This window comes from Hippopotamus amphibius, chromosome 13 (genome assembly GCF_030028045.1).
Source record: "Hippopotamus amphibius kiboko isolate mHipAmp2 chromosome 13, mHipAmp2.hap2, whole genome shotgun sequence".
Lineage (NCBI taxonomy): Eukaryota > Metazoa > Chordata > Mammalia > Artiodactyla > Hippopotamidae > Hippopotamus > Hippopotamus amphibius.
In genome coordinates, this window is record NC_080198.1 from 87995477 (window position 1) to 88013717 (window position 18241).

Below are 18241 nucleotides of genomic sequence, written 5' to 3' on the forward strand. Positions count from 1 at the left end.
ACTTGAAATTTTAAAACACACAATGTGAAAGTGACATTCATTCCAAGTTTTCCAAACCTTGTGGTCTGACTTTATTTTTTAATGATATTCTCCTTTATATTCTGCAAGATAAATATCAATAGAACAGTAGAAAGCAGAGCAGCTCACCTGAGCATTGTTCTCTGATAAGTATAGGTGAGTTGCCCCATATAGGAGCACCTTTATGTCATCCCACAATACTTGGTTCAAGGTTGGAACTAGGCAGAGACCTGGCTTGGTTGTTGTACTATCTATAATTTCAAGCTAAAGGAAGATAATCAGTATTTCTCTGTGCCACTTTAGAATGGGGGTGGGTCCAAGGGAATGAAGAAAGGAAAATAAAGTCACTCAATCTTTTATGACCCTCCCAAAGGATCCAACTTGTGAAAATTTCTAAATCCCCTTTTGAAAGCCTGATTAAAAACCAAGATTTTTTAATGTTGGGCCGTTTATCCTCACAACATTCCTAACTTTTCCAGTATCCTCTTACTTTACCACATATCTACTTCTATCTCACCTCTAAATAACAAGTGTTGGCACATGTATATCAATCACAGTGCATTGAGAGAAACCACAAACTAAATGACTTCCAAAAGTCATTGGTTATCACTAGGTCTTTTCTAGTATCAAGAAAACAGTGAAGAATGGAGAGCTGTGGGTTCTAAAATCCCCTTTGATCGAGACATCTAAATTACCTACATATGGCCTTCCCAGGTTGGAAAACTCATGGACTTTTTATAATCTCTTATGATGCATACCCATTTGATTATGCTATGAGGAAATAAGCAGCATTTGTTTCTAACTAGTAATCGTAAATCCTGTTCTCAAGGAATTAAAGACAAGGAAAAAGTGTCATAGAATGAAGAGATTCATAAATTGAGTGCTTCAAATTAGTATGTTAGGATGTGATGTTTGATTTTTTGGATATTATTATTAATAGCAACAATAAATATTTCTCTGTATAGTGCTGGGGATAATTTTTTTAAGGAGAGGGTAAAATATAGTTCTTATTCACTAAGTTGCTTTTGATATGAAGAATATAAAACATTAAAATATTTAGACAGTAATGTGGAAAATAAATAGACAGTAAAAACAGTATGTATTAAATACTAAATGAGTGGTACAAACAAAAACCATATCAACAGAAAAGTAATCTCTGGATAAGAGAAGCAAAGTACAGATAGGACTTATGTCCTTTAAATTTTTGTAACCCCAGCACCTGGTTTGGCACCTAGAAATTCCCCAGAAAATATAAAGGAAAAAAATCAAGATGACAAACACTGTTCCACACTCCCATACCTATACCCTTCAAAGTTATAAGGATACAGTGGCTGTATATGTCCCTTTGCATTCTAAAAGTGATCCAGTGATTTCTGAGGCCTTTTTTCCTTTAAATCCAGAAGCAAGACTGTACTCATAAGAAGTCAGTAGAATCAGAGTTTAGAGCTAGAAATATTCATCTCGTCTCACATTCATTTATTCAGCAAATATTTATTGGCTGTCTTGGTGTGTGCTAGTCAGTAGTTAGTGTACCAGATTTTGAGAATTTGTCAGTAAACAAAATGACAAATTCCCCTGCAGTCATGGAAACTACATTTTAATTGGAGAGGTAGATAAATATATCTCTCATATGATGTTAGACAGCAGTAAGTGCTATGCATAAAAATAAAGCAAGGGGAAGGATAGAGAGTGATAGAGTTTGACAAAGTACTCAAGAAAGGACTCTGGGAAAAGGTGATATTTCAGCAGAGCTGAATAATATAAAGAGGTAGGCTGAAAATGATGCAGGGAGAAACATTTTAGGCAGAAGGAAGAGCGAAGGCAAAGACTCTGATGTATGAACATGCTTGGTCATTTTGGACCAGCAAGGAGACCATTACAGTAAAAGAGGACGTCAGAGGAGATAAAGTCACTGCAGCCAGAAGGTATGGGACAGTCGGAAATCTCTACAGTGTAATTTTAGAGTTACTAACATGCCCTTAATTGCTTGGATACCTGTAATCACTAATTCCTAAAAATCTGCAATTAGAGATTTATGCTTTCCGTTGAATACTTTTCACTGTCCTATTGAAGATGCAAATGTACATGGTGGCACTATTGTGCCTTACCTGTTCCTTTAAAACAAGAGGCACTTAGAATGGATTTATTAAGATTTAATAGGGTCAAGTGAAGTGACTTCCAATAATAGCTATCATTAAGCTCTCACAGTATGCCAAGCATGGCATAAAATAATATCTCTATTTTACTAATGAAGAAACTGAGGCTTGAAAAGCCCTAAGCAACTTGCCCAAGGCCGTGTAACTGACAGTTGGTAGAGCCAACCTCGTGTTCTTAAGCTTTTTTCTCCAAATGGCTGTTTGGTCTCTTCATAGAACTATTAAGCAAGCATAAACAAGACCGAGAGAAATCAGTTAATATGAATTAATGACTGAATGAGACATTTATTGATTCCAAACTGTGTGTTCAGACACAATACACATTCCTTCAAATCTTACACACAAACTCAGCTATCACTTTCAGTGCCTCTGTATATAGGGGGCCTAAGCTCAACTAAATAAATCTAATAGTTGTCTTTATACTAACACAGCTACAGATTCAAGGAAAAATGAACTTTTAAATATTGGAAAGCAAATCTGGAATGTTTTGAGAGAGGAAGCATGTTAAAAATATTCTTTCCTACTATAGTAACTTATTTGTAAGATTTAATACATTCAAAATATTTTTGTATTAAATTTTCCCAAAGCTATCACTAAGATGCTGATATTTTTAAACTAACAAATTAAGCCTGTTAAAATTCTCATATTTTTTGAAGGAATCATTTTTGTAAACTAATTCTTAATTTTGCAGTTAAACTCTGGGACTACCATGACTTTTCCTATCTGTTTAAGAAATGAATAAATATTTAATGCTAATATATTTTTAAAATAATTTTATTTCTCCCACTCCAACAAATTGTAGTCCTATACAATAGAGGGGGGAAAAAAGGAAACTCTGTAACACCTTTTTTTCCCCAAATAAAGTTACTTTTGAAGTGTTGTTTATAATATTTTTCAAGTTGTTTCTAGTCTCCCTATATCATTTTTATCCTCTATTTTGCTTTTATGGATCATTTAAACAGGAAAATTTGGCTAATACAGTTCTTCATATAGGTGATACATCTTCATATAGGTGAGAAATTTGTTTTCCTCATATGTACTTTCAGGAAAGTAAATGGCCAAAATTAACTTTCATATCATCTTTCTTTACCTATGTAAAATAATTGAAATGATTGTTTAAGAAAAGGAGGGAGGCAATGTTATCCTTCAGCAAAATAAGTTACTGTCTACCAATGAATTCAAAGGACAACCTTACCACTCCCTAGAACTCTCCTATACATGTAGGGGAAGAAAAATATCTTTTTTCTCTACTTTTCTAAGTTCTTGGCTTGGGCCCCTGTAACACAAGATGAATTCACAAGAAAAAAAGTATACAAATTTATTTAATATAAGTTTTACGTGACATGGGAGCCTTCATAAGGAAGACCTAAAGAGTTGGTTAAACCTGAGTGTTTTTAAGCTAGGTCTGATGAAGAGTGGACAGTCATGGGAAAATGTGATAGAGCAAAAAGGGTTTGAGCTAAGTGTTGTAAACTTTTGTAGTAAACTGAGGAAAACTTAGCAAGGCCTGTCCATTCAGATTCCTCTTGGTGGTCCTCCATCTTGAAGATAAGGATGTTCCTCTGGGTATAAGGAGGGCACCTCTCAGCTGAAGGCTTTATGACCTGACTCATGGGAAGGTCAGAAAGTCCTTCCTACACATAACATTTCTCAAATTCCTTCAACTTAAAATATACAGTATCCCAAGATGCCATAATTTGGGGTAGCATATCCTGAACCCCATCACCTGAAGGTCTGTTAAAGCTTTAGTCATTTAGCTTGTGGTATAAATATTTCCAGTTAAAATAAAAATACCCTGCAAGAGGTACTATTTTAATCTATTATCAGTTTTTATGATTGTAGGCGAAGAGAAGCATGTCAGCAATCTGAGGGAACTAACCCTAACCTCAGTGGTGACCAGTAGAGAAGAGGAGTACAAAAAGGGAAAGCTGGCAGACATGAAGGTAGACTTCACAGACTTGGCAATAAAGACATAATCCAACGTTAGAATAAGAAGGAACTCTAGAGATAATCTAGTCTACATTCTTAATATTAGAGCTGAACAGCTTATAACAGGTTATAACAGGTTAACTTATAACAGCTAAGTTTTTGGTGAAATCTTATTTTATTTTTATTTTTATAAGAAAGAAACATGAATTGTTAATCTGGGTAAAGTTTCAGGTCAGTTATGTTTGTTCTTCCATACGTAATGGAGATTTCAGAGCAAACAATAATTGAATATTTTAAAGAGCCAATAGAAAATGTTTCTCATGCAGTGGCATAAATTTCATAAGTACTGATGTTAATAGCTTTAAAGATAATACACAAGTTAAACTGTTGTTTTCGTTAATATTTCTAAATAGTTAGAGTTTCAAATTTCCTGGTGTTCATATTAAGTGTGGCCTTAGTCATGTAAATGCGGGTCCAGCTGTTATCTATGAGCAGAAGTACTTTGAAGGAACACTATCTTCGTTTGCTTGAAGTGAAGCCTTTTTTTTTTTTTTTTGCAGCTTTATTTGTAAAACTCTTACCTTTTTTTTTTGTATCAAAAGCTATAGGAAAGACAACCTCAGGCTTAAATCTTTTAATTTGAAAAACACATAAACTCAGTTGTTTTCATTATTACACCACATTATTCCTCCTTAGTAAATGCTAGTATTGCTCGTCTGAAGAATTAATTTCTAAAAAAGTCTTCAAAGTAATATAGAGGTACTTGTGTTCAGAGCAAGGAAGATAATATGGAGGCTTAGTAAGGTTTTTTTTTATCATCCCGTTTGGATCTAGGTTTAAGCTACTTGAATTATAACTTCTATCCAGTTGTATTCCCAGATCTGAATGGACCTTGTATAACGTGGGAATATATGGTAGCCACTACTGAAGAACGTCTCCACTGTCTGGATTAATAGTACATTAATTGTTGAAGAGCTCCTGTTTGCTCTGACCCCATCCATTGCCCCAGCTCCTGAGTGCCATTAGTCTCATTCAATCAGCCAGTCGGTCCTGCCTGAGAACCTGCTTTGCTAGGTTAAATCAGAGCCCCTGCCCAACAGCAGCTCACAATCTTGTGGGTAAGAAAGACATGCTAGATAGATGATCACAATACAGTATGAAATGCTCTATGTCTGAGGCATACTCAGAAAGCCATGGGAATATAAGGATGGTCACCTAAGCCAGATGATGCCTGAAATGGATCTTGAAAGACAAGTGGAAGTCACCCTAGCAGTGAAGAGAATGAGGACATTTCAGACTGAAAAAAACACAGTGCATGGGTGCACAGAGGGTGAGGAAGACACAGTCAGGGAATTACAAGTACCTTGAATGTGCATGGCTGGAATATATGAGGGTGGGAAATGAGACCAAAGTAGGCAAAGGCAGCTTGTAGAGAATGTTGCATAACATGCTAGGAAGTTTGGGTTTTTTATTCCATAGGCTGTGAGAAAACATTAAAGAATTTAATCAGGTAAGTGGCATGCTCAGATTCGTGTTTTAGAGAGACTAATGCAGTGGGAGGAAGGATGAGAATGGAGGTGATGGTGCAGGTAAGGCTAGAAGGATGGAATCACCCAAAGATTTGATGTACGTAAATATTCCTTCATATTAGCAGTCACAGAGAGTGAGGTCTCTAGCTTCACCCTGAAATAAACTAGTTTTGCTAGGCCCTTTGGGTTGGTATCTATGCTGGAGAAAATCCAGGAAACTGACTTCTGTTGTTGTTTCTTTCTTTTTTCTCATGCTATATTTCGACAAAAGAGAATTCTATGTCATAGCACTTACAAGTATTGATAAGTAGTGGTGCCCCTAGCTAGGAAGGCCAGGAGGTGTTTAGCATATTTGCTGCTGCCGCTAGTTCTCTAGGTTTGGCACAATTCTGAAATCTATGTACTCAGCAAATATGTTAGATGCATTCTAAATACTGTATTAAACATTGTAAGAGTTTCATAGATGAGATAAATACAGATCCTTCCTATGAATTATTTAAAGTCTTGATGGAAGTCAGGTACATTAGTATGTTTTATATAAGATCAAATTGCTGGGTCTTCCCTGGTGGCACAGTGGTTAAGAATCTGCCTGCCAGTGCAGGGGACACGGGTTCGAGCCCTGGTCCAGGAAGATCCTGCATGCCGCAGAGCAACTAAGCCCATGCACCACAACTACTGAGCCTGCACTCTAGAGCCCATGAGCCACAACTACTGAGTCCATGTGCCCAACTACTGAAGCCCATGCACCTAGAGCCCGTGCTCCCGCAACAAGAGTCACTGCAATGAGAAGCCTGTGCACCGCAATGAAGAATAGCCCCCACTTGCCACAGCTAGAAAAAGCCCATGTGTGGCAACAAAGACCCAACACAGCCAATAAATAAGTAAATAAATTTATTAAAAGAGAAAGATCAAATTGCTGTCATGAGAGGTATACAGATACTGTGGGAAAGGGAACTTTCACGGAGGAAACTCTCGAAGGATGGGTAATATTTGAACACTCAAAAATACGGAGAAAAGCTACTTAGGCAGAGAAAACTACAGGAACTAGGCAGATCATATACTGGAAACAGTGTGTGATTCAGTTTGGTTGCAATTGAAGTAAACAGTTTGGTTCTATTCATAAAGAAATTTGGACTTTGTCTTATAGGCAGCTGTGGAAGCTTTCTCAGTAGGGGTGTGATGATCAGAACTTCGTTTTAAAATTTTTAATCTAAAAATATTGTGAATAAAATGGATTTCCAAGGGAAAAGATGAGACTTGGAGAAAACGGAAAGCTACTGTAATAGTCTAAGCTCAAAGTAATGAGTGTCTGAAATAGTAGCAATGGGACTAGAGATAGGAAGATGGGATTTATTAGTACAGTAAAGTTGAATGTTGCCACAAATGAGATGACAAAAATGAGATTTTAGACTGACTTTGGGATGGTGATGTTCTTCAAGGAAAGCAACAATAGATTTAGCAAGGAAAAATGATATCTAAAGATATAATTTTTATATCAGTTAATGCTATTTAGTTATATAATAGGAGACGGCTTTTGATATATTAATACTAAAGGTATAACATTTACTTTGATCCTTTTAACACTAATTATAGTTAGCTAACATAGCAAACAAACATAAAAGTATGCGTACCTTCAGAAGTGGTCTGGTAAGATACTAGTATGCTTTGTATATAGAGGTGTGATGTTACTAAGTGAGAAATGCTGTGCTCTTTTAGGATTAGAAAACAGATTATTTCTGTGTTGAATTTTGAGCTATTAAATATTTTAAAGGAATTTTAAAATCTTTTAGTGAAGAATTTTTCTGGAATATGAACATTTACCTATGTAATTTGCCTATATGGTATATCTATATTGTTCTTTGAACTGATATTTTTTCTATCTGCTTGATTAAAGTATGATGCATCTACTTGTCATATTGTTATATAGACTGACTTATGAATACAGGAAAGTCTTTGTATCTTAGAAACCTACAAGGTAATGCGTACCATCCTTACCTGTTAATATTGTTCTAATAATCCACCTCTTTTATCACAAAAAAAATTAAAGTACTAGCACCTGACCTGGTGACTACTATAATAACTAGATGCTTTTTTGTTTTTATAGATACTATTATTCCATAGGAGAGATTTCATTGTAATTACTGCCAACTTCTTTAATCGTCTTACATCTTTTAATTTCTTCAAATACATGATCAAAAATCCTAATAGTAAAAATTAAAATTTTAAAAAATGGCAGAAATAAACACTGAAAAGTAAAAAGCTAGTGTTTATGTGTGCCATTGTTTTTTATTGTGGTTTTTGCCAAAACCAATCTGAAAATTATGGTGGACATTGTTATAAGTACACTATCGAGATGTATGTATGATTGGGACTAATTACCACATAAATACTCAGGCTTCTATGTCCTAATAGTCTCTAAACTGGGCACTTTGAAGCTGAAGCTTTTTAAGTTTATAGTTTGTAAAATAGTATGGTGTCTGTCTGTGCGGTAGTACATTCACTATAGAACCGCTTTAAATGTGGGTATTGTTTACCTCATACCTGTGTTTATGCTGACAGGCAATGACTTTTCTAAATACAAAAGGCAAATACAGAAAATCCAAATTTTTGTCTAGAATATGAGTAAAGCAATGAAGTTAACAGTCATAATCCTAAGATATATATTGTTGCATGTTCATCTCTAATACTACCTTATTATTAAGAATTTATACAGACTTGTCTTCCACTGCAGTGCAAGAAAATAAAACTTATGTCCTCAAAACATGGAGAAAGTGCTTATCTCAGTATATTCTATATCATTTTGCTCTCCTTGCCATGTTTTGCCCAGGACTAATCAGAGTCACTATATGTCAGAAATCATCTTGTGTTTCACTCTACTTATTCTGTCCAATTAACACAAAATATACAGAATGTGTTCTGTGCTCATTTTTCAAACACCTAATATTTTATTATGATTATGAAAGACTCAGAAGGTTAAAAAAAAGTATTCAGCTGCCTACCTTTACAATATAATCTGACAGCCTCTCATGTGTTTATAAGTTGCCTTAAAAAGTTCTAGTTCATCATATGATGTTTGGGTCACATGAGAATTTCTAATGTAGGCAGTGAAATGTAAATAATTATCAAAAGAAACAAGATCCTTAAATAACCAAAATTGTCTTCATTGTCCAACTTACTTAAAAAGAGAATGTTCATTGTAAATATGTTAATGTGTAACTAGACCAGTCTCATTCTCCTCTGCTATTTGCCAGTCCCGCAGTTAAGGATAGCTATTTACAGGTTTGACCACCCCATCTACAAGCATTCATGCTTACCCAATCTTATTTGCACTAGAAGTTTTATGATGAGTGTTTTTGGATAAGTGCTTTTATATGTTTTCCAGGATTTTTTTGATTGAACTAAGCTAAGAATAGGGGAAGTGTGGTATAAGAATATTTTTGTTTTGTGTCTTATTTTCCAAAGTGTTAAAATACCCTTAAAAAGTTGGAAATAGTTTTGTATTTTGGATTATAACTTTTCTCTTACCCAAAATACTCTGTTGCCATCATACTGTGTCAAGCATTTTAACATTTAATCTAGCGGATTTTTTTTAAAACATCAAACCATAAAGCACAAAAGAAAATTCTAGGATGATAAGTTTATGACATACTTGGGTGACATACTAAAATCTTCTTTAAAAGCACATAATAAATTGGTGCTGTTGAACCCACCAAATCATCTAGATGCTTGTCTATGATTTTAGATACAGGTATTAGATATTGGATATTTGGATACAGATGGATACTTTTTTTAAACCAAATATCTATAGAATTTATTTTGTAAAATAATTTTATTTCTAGAGTCACTAATTTTTTAACATGTGACTGAATAAAATATATATAGAAGGCACTCAAGTGTGACTTCACATTGTTAAGCTTAACACAGTCTGAGCATTGTCTTTTTTATTTTGATTTTGAAGGGAGAGAATCTAATTGGCTCAGTCTGTGTCAGATACCCACCTTCACTCTTCCACTCCCTTCTGTCCTGTCAGTCCTGATTGTGGCAGGATCAGCTGATACAAATATAACAGCCTAGGCTCACCCTTTCATCAGGGTCAGTAGTTGAGCTCCTTTCAAGCAAGAAAGTGGGAGGTGGGCAGGCATGCAGACATGTCTGCTACAGCATTTGACTAGGATAGATTTGTATTGCTTTTGTTACTGAAAAAACACTAGAAAGGAAAACATGTTCATGTTGATACTGGCTGTTTGATACACACAGAAACCCTCTCTGGCAATTGATTCAGACTGGCGGATGTAGATATATTTGCTGAGAATAATTGAGTTGTTAGGTTCATAGTTTATGAAAATCAGTAATTTTTATTTTAAGGTATGTCCCTATTGAAGATTAAAGTGCTAGCGGAGTAATTATATGCTAAGGAGAAAGTCATTTCTGTTCGTGAAAACTGCAGTTGATATTTTGAGTATTGAGTAATTGTAAATGTTTGAAAAACTAGTGCTGATGAAATTCAGGGGTGATCTGCCTATGATTATAAATTCTCTGTTCATCCTAGAAGACTCTGATACACTGGGATGATAATGTTTATTCTACCTCTCATGTCATTTTTCAGAACTTTTTATGTCCTTTCCCTCACTACTAGTGCCAAATGCCTTTCTTTAAAGAAAAAAGGATGAGGCAACAGCTGACTAGTAATTTAAGATCTGTGTTCAGCCTCCATCATTCTTGAGAATAGGAGCCTCAAATTTCTCCTCTCTCCATTAATGAGGGAAAAAGAGAGACAAACAGAAAAACAAGAGCAGTAGTATTCTGAAGATGAACCTACAAACCGGGGCAACTGAGAAATTGTCATGTCAATAAATGATTTTATCTTTTCCCCTTCTACAGCAATGACTGATGAGTCTTTGGGGTGGGAGGAATATTCGTTGCTTGTGATATTATACCTTTTAAAACTCTATGGCTTTTCCGTTCTGTAAAGAACAAATGTAAAGTGGAAGTTTAGGGGAAAATGCTTCTATTGAACAAAAAACATCTCTTCATGGTCATCATCAGTGGTTGTTAAGGAGGAGATGAGATGCTGCCTGCACGTCTTATAAACTAATATTCACATTCACTTCTCTCCTAGAGTTTCTCCACATTGTTGCCAAAGTGCAAACATGATCTCTTACTTCTCTGCTGAAAATACTTTCTGATTTCCGTTGCTGTAGGATAAAGACCAATATTAACGACGTGATCTGCAAGGCCCTGTGTGATCTGGGCTCTGCATCCGTTCCCAGGCCCGTCTTATCGTGTGCTGTCTTTGCTCTCTACAGTCCACCAGTACTGGCCTTCCTTCCTTTCTCCTGACTGGTCATGTGCCTCCCCAACATATGCCTAACATTTCTGCCTGAAATGTTTGTCCCTTCCACCACCCTATACCACCTCCATTCCATCCTGTTGCCTAATTAGCTTGTATTAATTATTCAGATTTTAGCTCGGCCACTTAGTTGCTTAGTGGAAACCTTCCCTGTCCTCCCCAAATTGATACATCAATATACATCTCTTTCAGAGCAGTTTTTGCAGTTATTTTATGCTTTTTTGAAACGTTATTTGATTAATAATAATATTTAATATCTTTCTCTACAGACTCTGTGAAGAATCATCTTTTTCACTGCATTTTTTAAAATTATACTTTTTAATTACTTTTGAAGGAATATTTTTTCTTTAAGATCTTATGTTTGTAAATATTTTAAGCTAATACAACTTTTAATACCAAAATTATAAGGAATAGTCAATGAAATCATTAAAACCCTTCTAAAGTACGAATATAGTAAATCATCACCTCCTTTAGAGAACATAAAATTGTAAAGAATGGAAATAGCTAAGTTTACTTGAGAAATAAATCAACAACAGAAATGTTTCCAGCCAGTGCTAACTAATGACCTCTAACAATTCTAGAGTCCCATTTAGCAATTGCTTGCCCAAAGTAGATAAGCTGTGTGTGTGTGTGTGTGTGTGTGTGTTTAAATAACTTTGTTTGTTTTTGGCTGCATTGGACTTTTCTCTGCACACGGGCTTTTCTATAGTTGTGGCAAATGGAGGCTATTCTTCTTTGCGCGGCACATGCTTCTCATTGCAGTGGCTTCTCTTATTGCGGTGGCTTCTCATTACATAGCACAGGCTCTAGGCACATGGGCTTCAGTAATTGTGGCACGTGGGCTCAGTAGTTGTGGCTCTAGAGCACAGGCTCAGGAGTTGTGGCACACGGGCTTAGTTGCTCCACGGCATGTGGGATCTTCCCGGACCAGGGCTCAAACCCGTGTCCCCTGCATTGGCAGGTGGATTCTTAACCACTGCGCCACCAGGGAAGCCCCAAAGTAGATAAAGTTTTGTAGTGTCAAGTTATATCTGAGAATATCCACTTGGCTACATTACTTTCAGAGCTTTAAAATAATCATAATAGTACTGATGAACTGAAAGCCATGAATATTGTACAACCTATGTGACTGCCATTTATTTTCTGCATTCGATCACTTCACAATACTTCATTTAATTAGGAAATTCTTCTTTACATCTTTGACTAGTCTCCCTCCTTTCTCTTGTTCATTCCATTTTCACATTTAACTTCTTTTTCCACAGAGGTGCCTTACTTTATTTAAGTAAAATACTCATGTGAGCATGGAAGATGTTTATAACTGTCAAAAAAGTTCAGAAAACAGAAAACTGAAGTTCTAATTAGTACAAGTTTATTGAGCACACACCAAAAGACAGTTTGCAAACCAGGAACCAACACATGGAATGAGGCTCAGAGGTATATTGTTTAAAAGCAGCAGAAACTATTTTTCAGCGATGGGTTACAACATTAGAATTTTCTTAAATGAAAGGAAATTGATTAGTGATCATGTCATATCAATTTAGGGGGACAATTTAAGTTTCACTTATGATTTTCAGAGACATAAACAAGTGACCCACGTCAAGTTAGCCTCACTTGTCTTGCAAAATAAGCTACATTAATCTTCACTTGTATGACTAAATCAGTTTTGTCTACTCAGGGAATTTTCAAGTCCGGTCTCCATTCCTGTTTGATTTTAATGGTGCTATCTTCTGAGAATCAATTACCTCTGTGAGTTTCTCTCACACATTCAAGTCTGCACACAAATAAATGTTTCCCTTAACTTTTTTTCTCAGTTTTATTCGGGGTCACATTTCAGGCAGCATCAACATTCCATTCAGCACTGCATTTACCGCAGAAGGGGAGCTTACCCAAGGACCTTACACTGCTATGCTCCAGAGCTTCAAAGGCAAGGTCATTGTCATCGTGGGGAATGTGACAAAGCACACAGCAGAGGTAAGTGTACTCCGAAATGTCACACAGACATCACGATGAGTTATTTACCTGCCTACTTCAACAGATTGTCTAAAAGGGTATTTCTTCAGAAGCTGGTTGCAAATCAAATGAGCTTTGAAGATCTGTCTATATTCTAACATAAAAGAGATTGTCTGTCTCTTCCCTGTAAAAGAATTCAGGCTTTTTTCCTCAGTGTGAGGCATCAGGATCAATACTCAGCTTAGGAAACTCCAAATGATAACCTAAGGTGTTTTGTTTTAGTTTGGTGTTTTTGTTTTTAACTGCCTTCTGAAATTACAAGAAGTAGCTTCAATTCCTTCCATTGTAGAAAAACACTGGGGCTTGATTAGAGGCTCTGAAAGCTGATCATGATGGAATTTGTTGGATTTGGGGGTTTGGTTTACTATAGGCTCAAAGCTTTATAATGATATCAACTTTCAGATATGAGGAGTATATGAAACAATAAAATGGCTTCACTCTTCTGGCTATGCTCTTAAAAATTTTGAAAAATACAACACAGAGCAGCTTTTGGAGGTCAAAAACATCCTCTAAAACATACAAAGGATAAGTTAGAGAATATGGAGTATGAGAACCAAATGGGCTTGTTTACAAATCCCCCAGTCAGACTTATCAAAATGTATACTTTGAATACATATAAGCTATCATATGTCTATCATAGCTCAATAAAGCTGTTTTTTAAAAAAATCTAGATGTATGCAACATTAAACCAGAACAGGCCCTTTTGTAAAAGGGCGGAAGAATCTGCTCCTGAAAAAGTAGCAGAGATAGTTTGCTCCCTGAAGATAGCTTATGCAAATAAATTGAATAATCCAGAAAGGTGATCAATGGAAGTATGGTCAAATGAGAACTTTAAGACTTTTGGTCATAGACCATTTTAAGCATCCAATAATCCTTGTCTCAGAAGTACAGAGCTAATGGTAGTATTGGCTTTTGACACTAAATTAAAGTCATCCTTGATGAAGACGCTTAATTGACCAAACTAAAGAAGTATCTGAGTAGATATTAACTAAAAGTCTTAAATCACTCACCCCTCTTTTATGTAACTATATCTAGTGATGACAGGGAATAATCTAAATATACCTGTTTCAGAGAAAGTCAGTATAGTAAATGACTAATGTGCAACTTTAATAAGTAAATGAGAACATTTTAGAACTAAAGCCAGGGTGTCTGAATTATTTTGATGTAAGTTTATTACTATTATTATTATTATTTACAATGCATATCAGTATATTCAACCCACAGAAATACTATTGAGAATCACGTATTTCTGAGTTCCACATAATATACAGCCTTAGGAAGAAATCTTTACAGTGATAATAATCCCAATTATTGACTGGTATTTGTGTGCTAGGCACTGTGTTAAGTACTTTCCTAGGTTATCTCTTTTTATTCTTCATAACAGTTCTATGAGGGGGGCATTATTTACTCATATTTAATGTATGAGGAAAACTTAGACTCAGAGTTTATCTAATTTGTTTGTTTCAGAACCAAGATTGAAACATGAGTCTATATGACTCTAAGCATACCCTTAACTCAGTGAGCAAGTAAGGCTTTTGAGTCTGAATGCTGCTATTTGTCCTGTTTTTTAAAAATAGACTTGTTCTGAATTTTCACAGATCACAATAATTCCTCCCAGTGTATGAACCCAAGACCTGAAATAAACGTTTATGCTCTAAGGCTCTACTTTCATAAAGCATTCACTATTTGAAAGATGTATCTAATAAGTAGACTTGTATAACTGAATCTTCTTATATATGTTAAATGTTTGCAAACATCCCACTCATTGTATTAGTCTCCAGATTTATGTTTATTCTGATTTTACTTTATCATAAAGGTCAAAACATATATACAAATAAATAGATAACTCATTTCTTTCATTAAATAATAAATTATAAACCATTTGTCATGTTGTGAAATGCTAGTCTATCACAGTGTGAATAAATTTAAAAGTTCAACATATGAAGGAAATCTGGAAGCAAGACTATTGAGATGAAGTAATAACAATATTTGAAAATAATGGTGGTACATAAAGAGCCATCATATTCTGAATAAATTAGCCAGTGTCTTGCTTGTCAGAAACCAGATGCTATCATGAGCAGTTCCTTCTTCCTCAAACTCTCCATGGTTATTCACACTTGTAGACAAGTGACTGAACAGATTGTATGCTCAGCTATTAATGCTTCAATCCAACAGCAGAAAGTAATTTTTGAGAAACAGTTTAAATATTTGTATAGAGATATGTCAACCAAAAAAAATGCACAATCTAAAATTTGAGAATTATGTTTTATTCCACGGACTTACTAAGGACTTAAGCTGGGGATATAGCCTCTCAGATAGCTCTAAGGACTGTTCCAAAGAGGTAAGGGAGGAGCCAGGATATATAGGAGTGTTTGCTGAGAAAGAAAAAAATGTAGTTGAACATCAAAAGATTATTGCTAATCATAAAAACAGACATCTCACGTTAATGATTTTAGTGCTTTTCTTTGTGTGGGAAAATGCAAGAGTCTGGGCTTATTGAAATTATTCCTTTGATACGCATCTTAAGTATCTAGGGCCAGTATCCTGTTTTTCTCCATACTGAATACCCCTCAGGGTACACCATCAGGGACCGCTGCAGTGGCCTATGGCTTTATGGCTGCAACATCCTTTGTTTACTGAAATGGCTGGTGACATTCTTTTGTCCACAGATGTACCTTTAATAATTTTTCTCATCATGGGGCTAAAGAGAACTTTAGATATTCAGTTGCTTATATTGTTCCATCATCTTTTTGTCTGCTGTACAAATCTGTGTGGCTTTACTAATGCTTCTTCCCCCCTCACCCCCTCTCTAGGTTGGAAGCATCTCAACTTAAAGCATATTTACTGAAATTCTACCATGTGTCCATGTATGCACTGGGTATCTTCCACTTGCCCTCCCTCCCATCACAGATCCATTCTCCACACGTCACACTGCTCTCTGCCCCAGGTGGCTGACTTCCATGTCTTCTGGCTTCCAGTTGTTGAGCTAATGGGGAGATCTGACAAGTTATGGGAGGGAGGGAGGTCAGGATAGTTATCCCCCTAGATTCTCCCCTCAAAATTGTCTCAGTTTTGCCGTGTTCCTCCACTAAAGGTAACACTGCTCTCCAATAAGCCTCCTCTACACTACTCTCTTTCCAGCCCCTTGGTCCTTTTAGCTGTAGAGGTGGCAAGCTCTGCTTTTCGGTAGTGCAGGGTTACTACACTGTCCCTTAAGGTTCTGTTACATCCCACCTATACCCTTGTAATTAATCTCAGTAAGTAAAACCCCCTTAATTTATCCTGAGGGCTTATTGAAACCCTGACTTTTACAAGGATACTATTTAAATAGATGATTTTTTAGTCAGACTATGTTAACTGCTCTGTTCTGTTTCTTACCAGCTGTTAATTTGTGCAAGCCATTTAACCTCTCTAAGTCACCATTGATTCCTTTATAAAATGGGGACAATAGTACTTAACCTCATGGCATTGTTGTGAAGATTTCAGATTAGGCAATAAGGTTCAGAAAAAAGCCTGATAGTTATAGTCACTGAATTGATTTCAGCTATTAATTTTATTTTCTAGTACTATAGTTTGCATATATGTAAATTTAATAAGTGCTATTTTATGTATGATGATCATATAAGAATTCTAGAGTTTGGAAGTAACATCAGCAAAACAGCAGAGTGGGCAGCTCTAATCTCCCATTCCTCCACAGAAACATTGAAAACAAGCAGAGTCCGTACTTTGTGGAACAGAAGTGGCAAAAGCAGGCATCTTTGTCTTCTTCCTGACCTTAGGGGAAAAGCTTTCAGTCTTTCACCACTGAGTATGGTGTTTCCTGGGGTTTTTTCATATACAACTTTTGTCACATTAAGGAAATTCTCTTCTATTTCTAGTTCATTGAGTGTTTTCAGCCTGGAATGGTGTTGAATTTTATTAAATGCTTTTTCTGCATCAGTGGAGATGATTATAATTATGATTCTCCCTCCCTTCTATGAAAGCAGTATATTACGCTGATTAATTTCTCTCATATGTTTAACTATCCTTGTATCCCTAGTGTATATTGCATTTAGTCATGGTATATAATACTTTCAGTAGGCCCCTGAATTCAGTTTGCTAGTATTTTGTTGAAGTTTTTACATCAGTATTCATCAGGGGTATTGGTATTTTTCTTTTCTTGCAGTGTCTTGGTCTGGCTTTGGTAGAAGAATAATTCTGATTTGTAGCATGAGTTAGGAGGTGTTCTCTCCTCTTCAGTTTGTTGGAAGGGTTTGAGAAGGATTGGTATTAATTCTAGCCAGAGCAATTAGGCAAGAAAAAGAAATAAAAGGTATCAAAATTGAACATGTGCTAGTTTCCTAGCACTGCCATTAAAAATAACACATACTGGGTGGCCTAGTACAACACAGATGTCTGAGATCAAGGTGTCAGCCATGCTCCCTCTGAGGTGCTGGGTGGACTCTTTCTTTGCCTTTTCCAGCTTCTGCTGGTGGCCAGCAATCCTTGCAACCCACAGAATGGGAGAAGATGTTTGTAAATTATATATATAATAAGGATTATTATCAGAATACAAAGTAAACAGAGAAACATTAGTTATATTCCATTCACTAACAACTCGTACAACTCAACAACAAAAAGACAATCAAATTTTTAAGTGGGCAAATTTTTAGACATTATAGACATTTCTCTAAAGAAGATATACAAATGACCAATAAGCACATGAAAAGATACCTGACATCATTAGTCACTAGGGAAATGCAAATCAAAGCCACAATGAGATACCACTTCACACCCAAGTGTTGGCAAAGGGTGGAGAAATTGGAACCCTGGTGCATGGCTGGGGAGAATGTAAAGTTATGCAACTTAAGTAGAAAACAGTTAATAGTTTAGCAATTCCTTTAAAATGTAAACATAGAATTACCATATTACCAGCAATTCCACTCCAAGGTAAATACCCAAAAGAGTTGAAAACATGAACTCAAACAGAGACTTGTATGCCAGTGTTCATAGCAGCATTATTTACAATGGCCAAAGGTGGCAACAACCCAGTGTCCCTCAACAGAGGAATGAATAAAGTGTGGTATATACATATAATGTAATATTATTCAGCTATAAAAAGGAGTGAGGTTCTGATCAAGCTACAACATAGGTGAACCTTGAAAACAGTTTAAATAAGCCGAACACAAAAGGACAAATATTCTGTGATTCCCCTTACATAAAATATCTAAAATAGGCAAATTTGTGGAGCCAGAAAGTAAGTTAGTGCT

At 35.8% G+C, this 18241-nt stretch overlaps 1 protein-coding gene across 4 annotated transcripts in view; it reads left to right on the top strand.

Moving 5' to 3' along the window:
* The window catches only part of TBCK (TBC1 domain containing kinase), a 207560-nt gene that overhangs the window by 164140 nt on the left and 25179 nt on the right, over positions 1-18241 (top strand). For all 4 annotated transcript variants that reach the window (XM_057704686.1, XM_057704688.1, XM_057704687.1 and 1 more), the window contains one exon: positions 12794-12953. In XM_057704686.1, coding sequence (XP_057560669.1) covers positions 12794-12953 — 160 coding nt within the window. The remainder of the gene's footprint in view (positions 1-12793; positions 12954-18241) is intronic.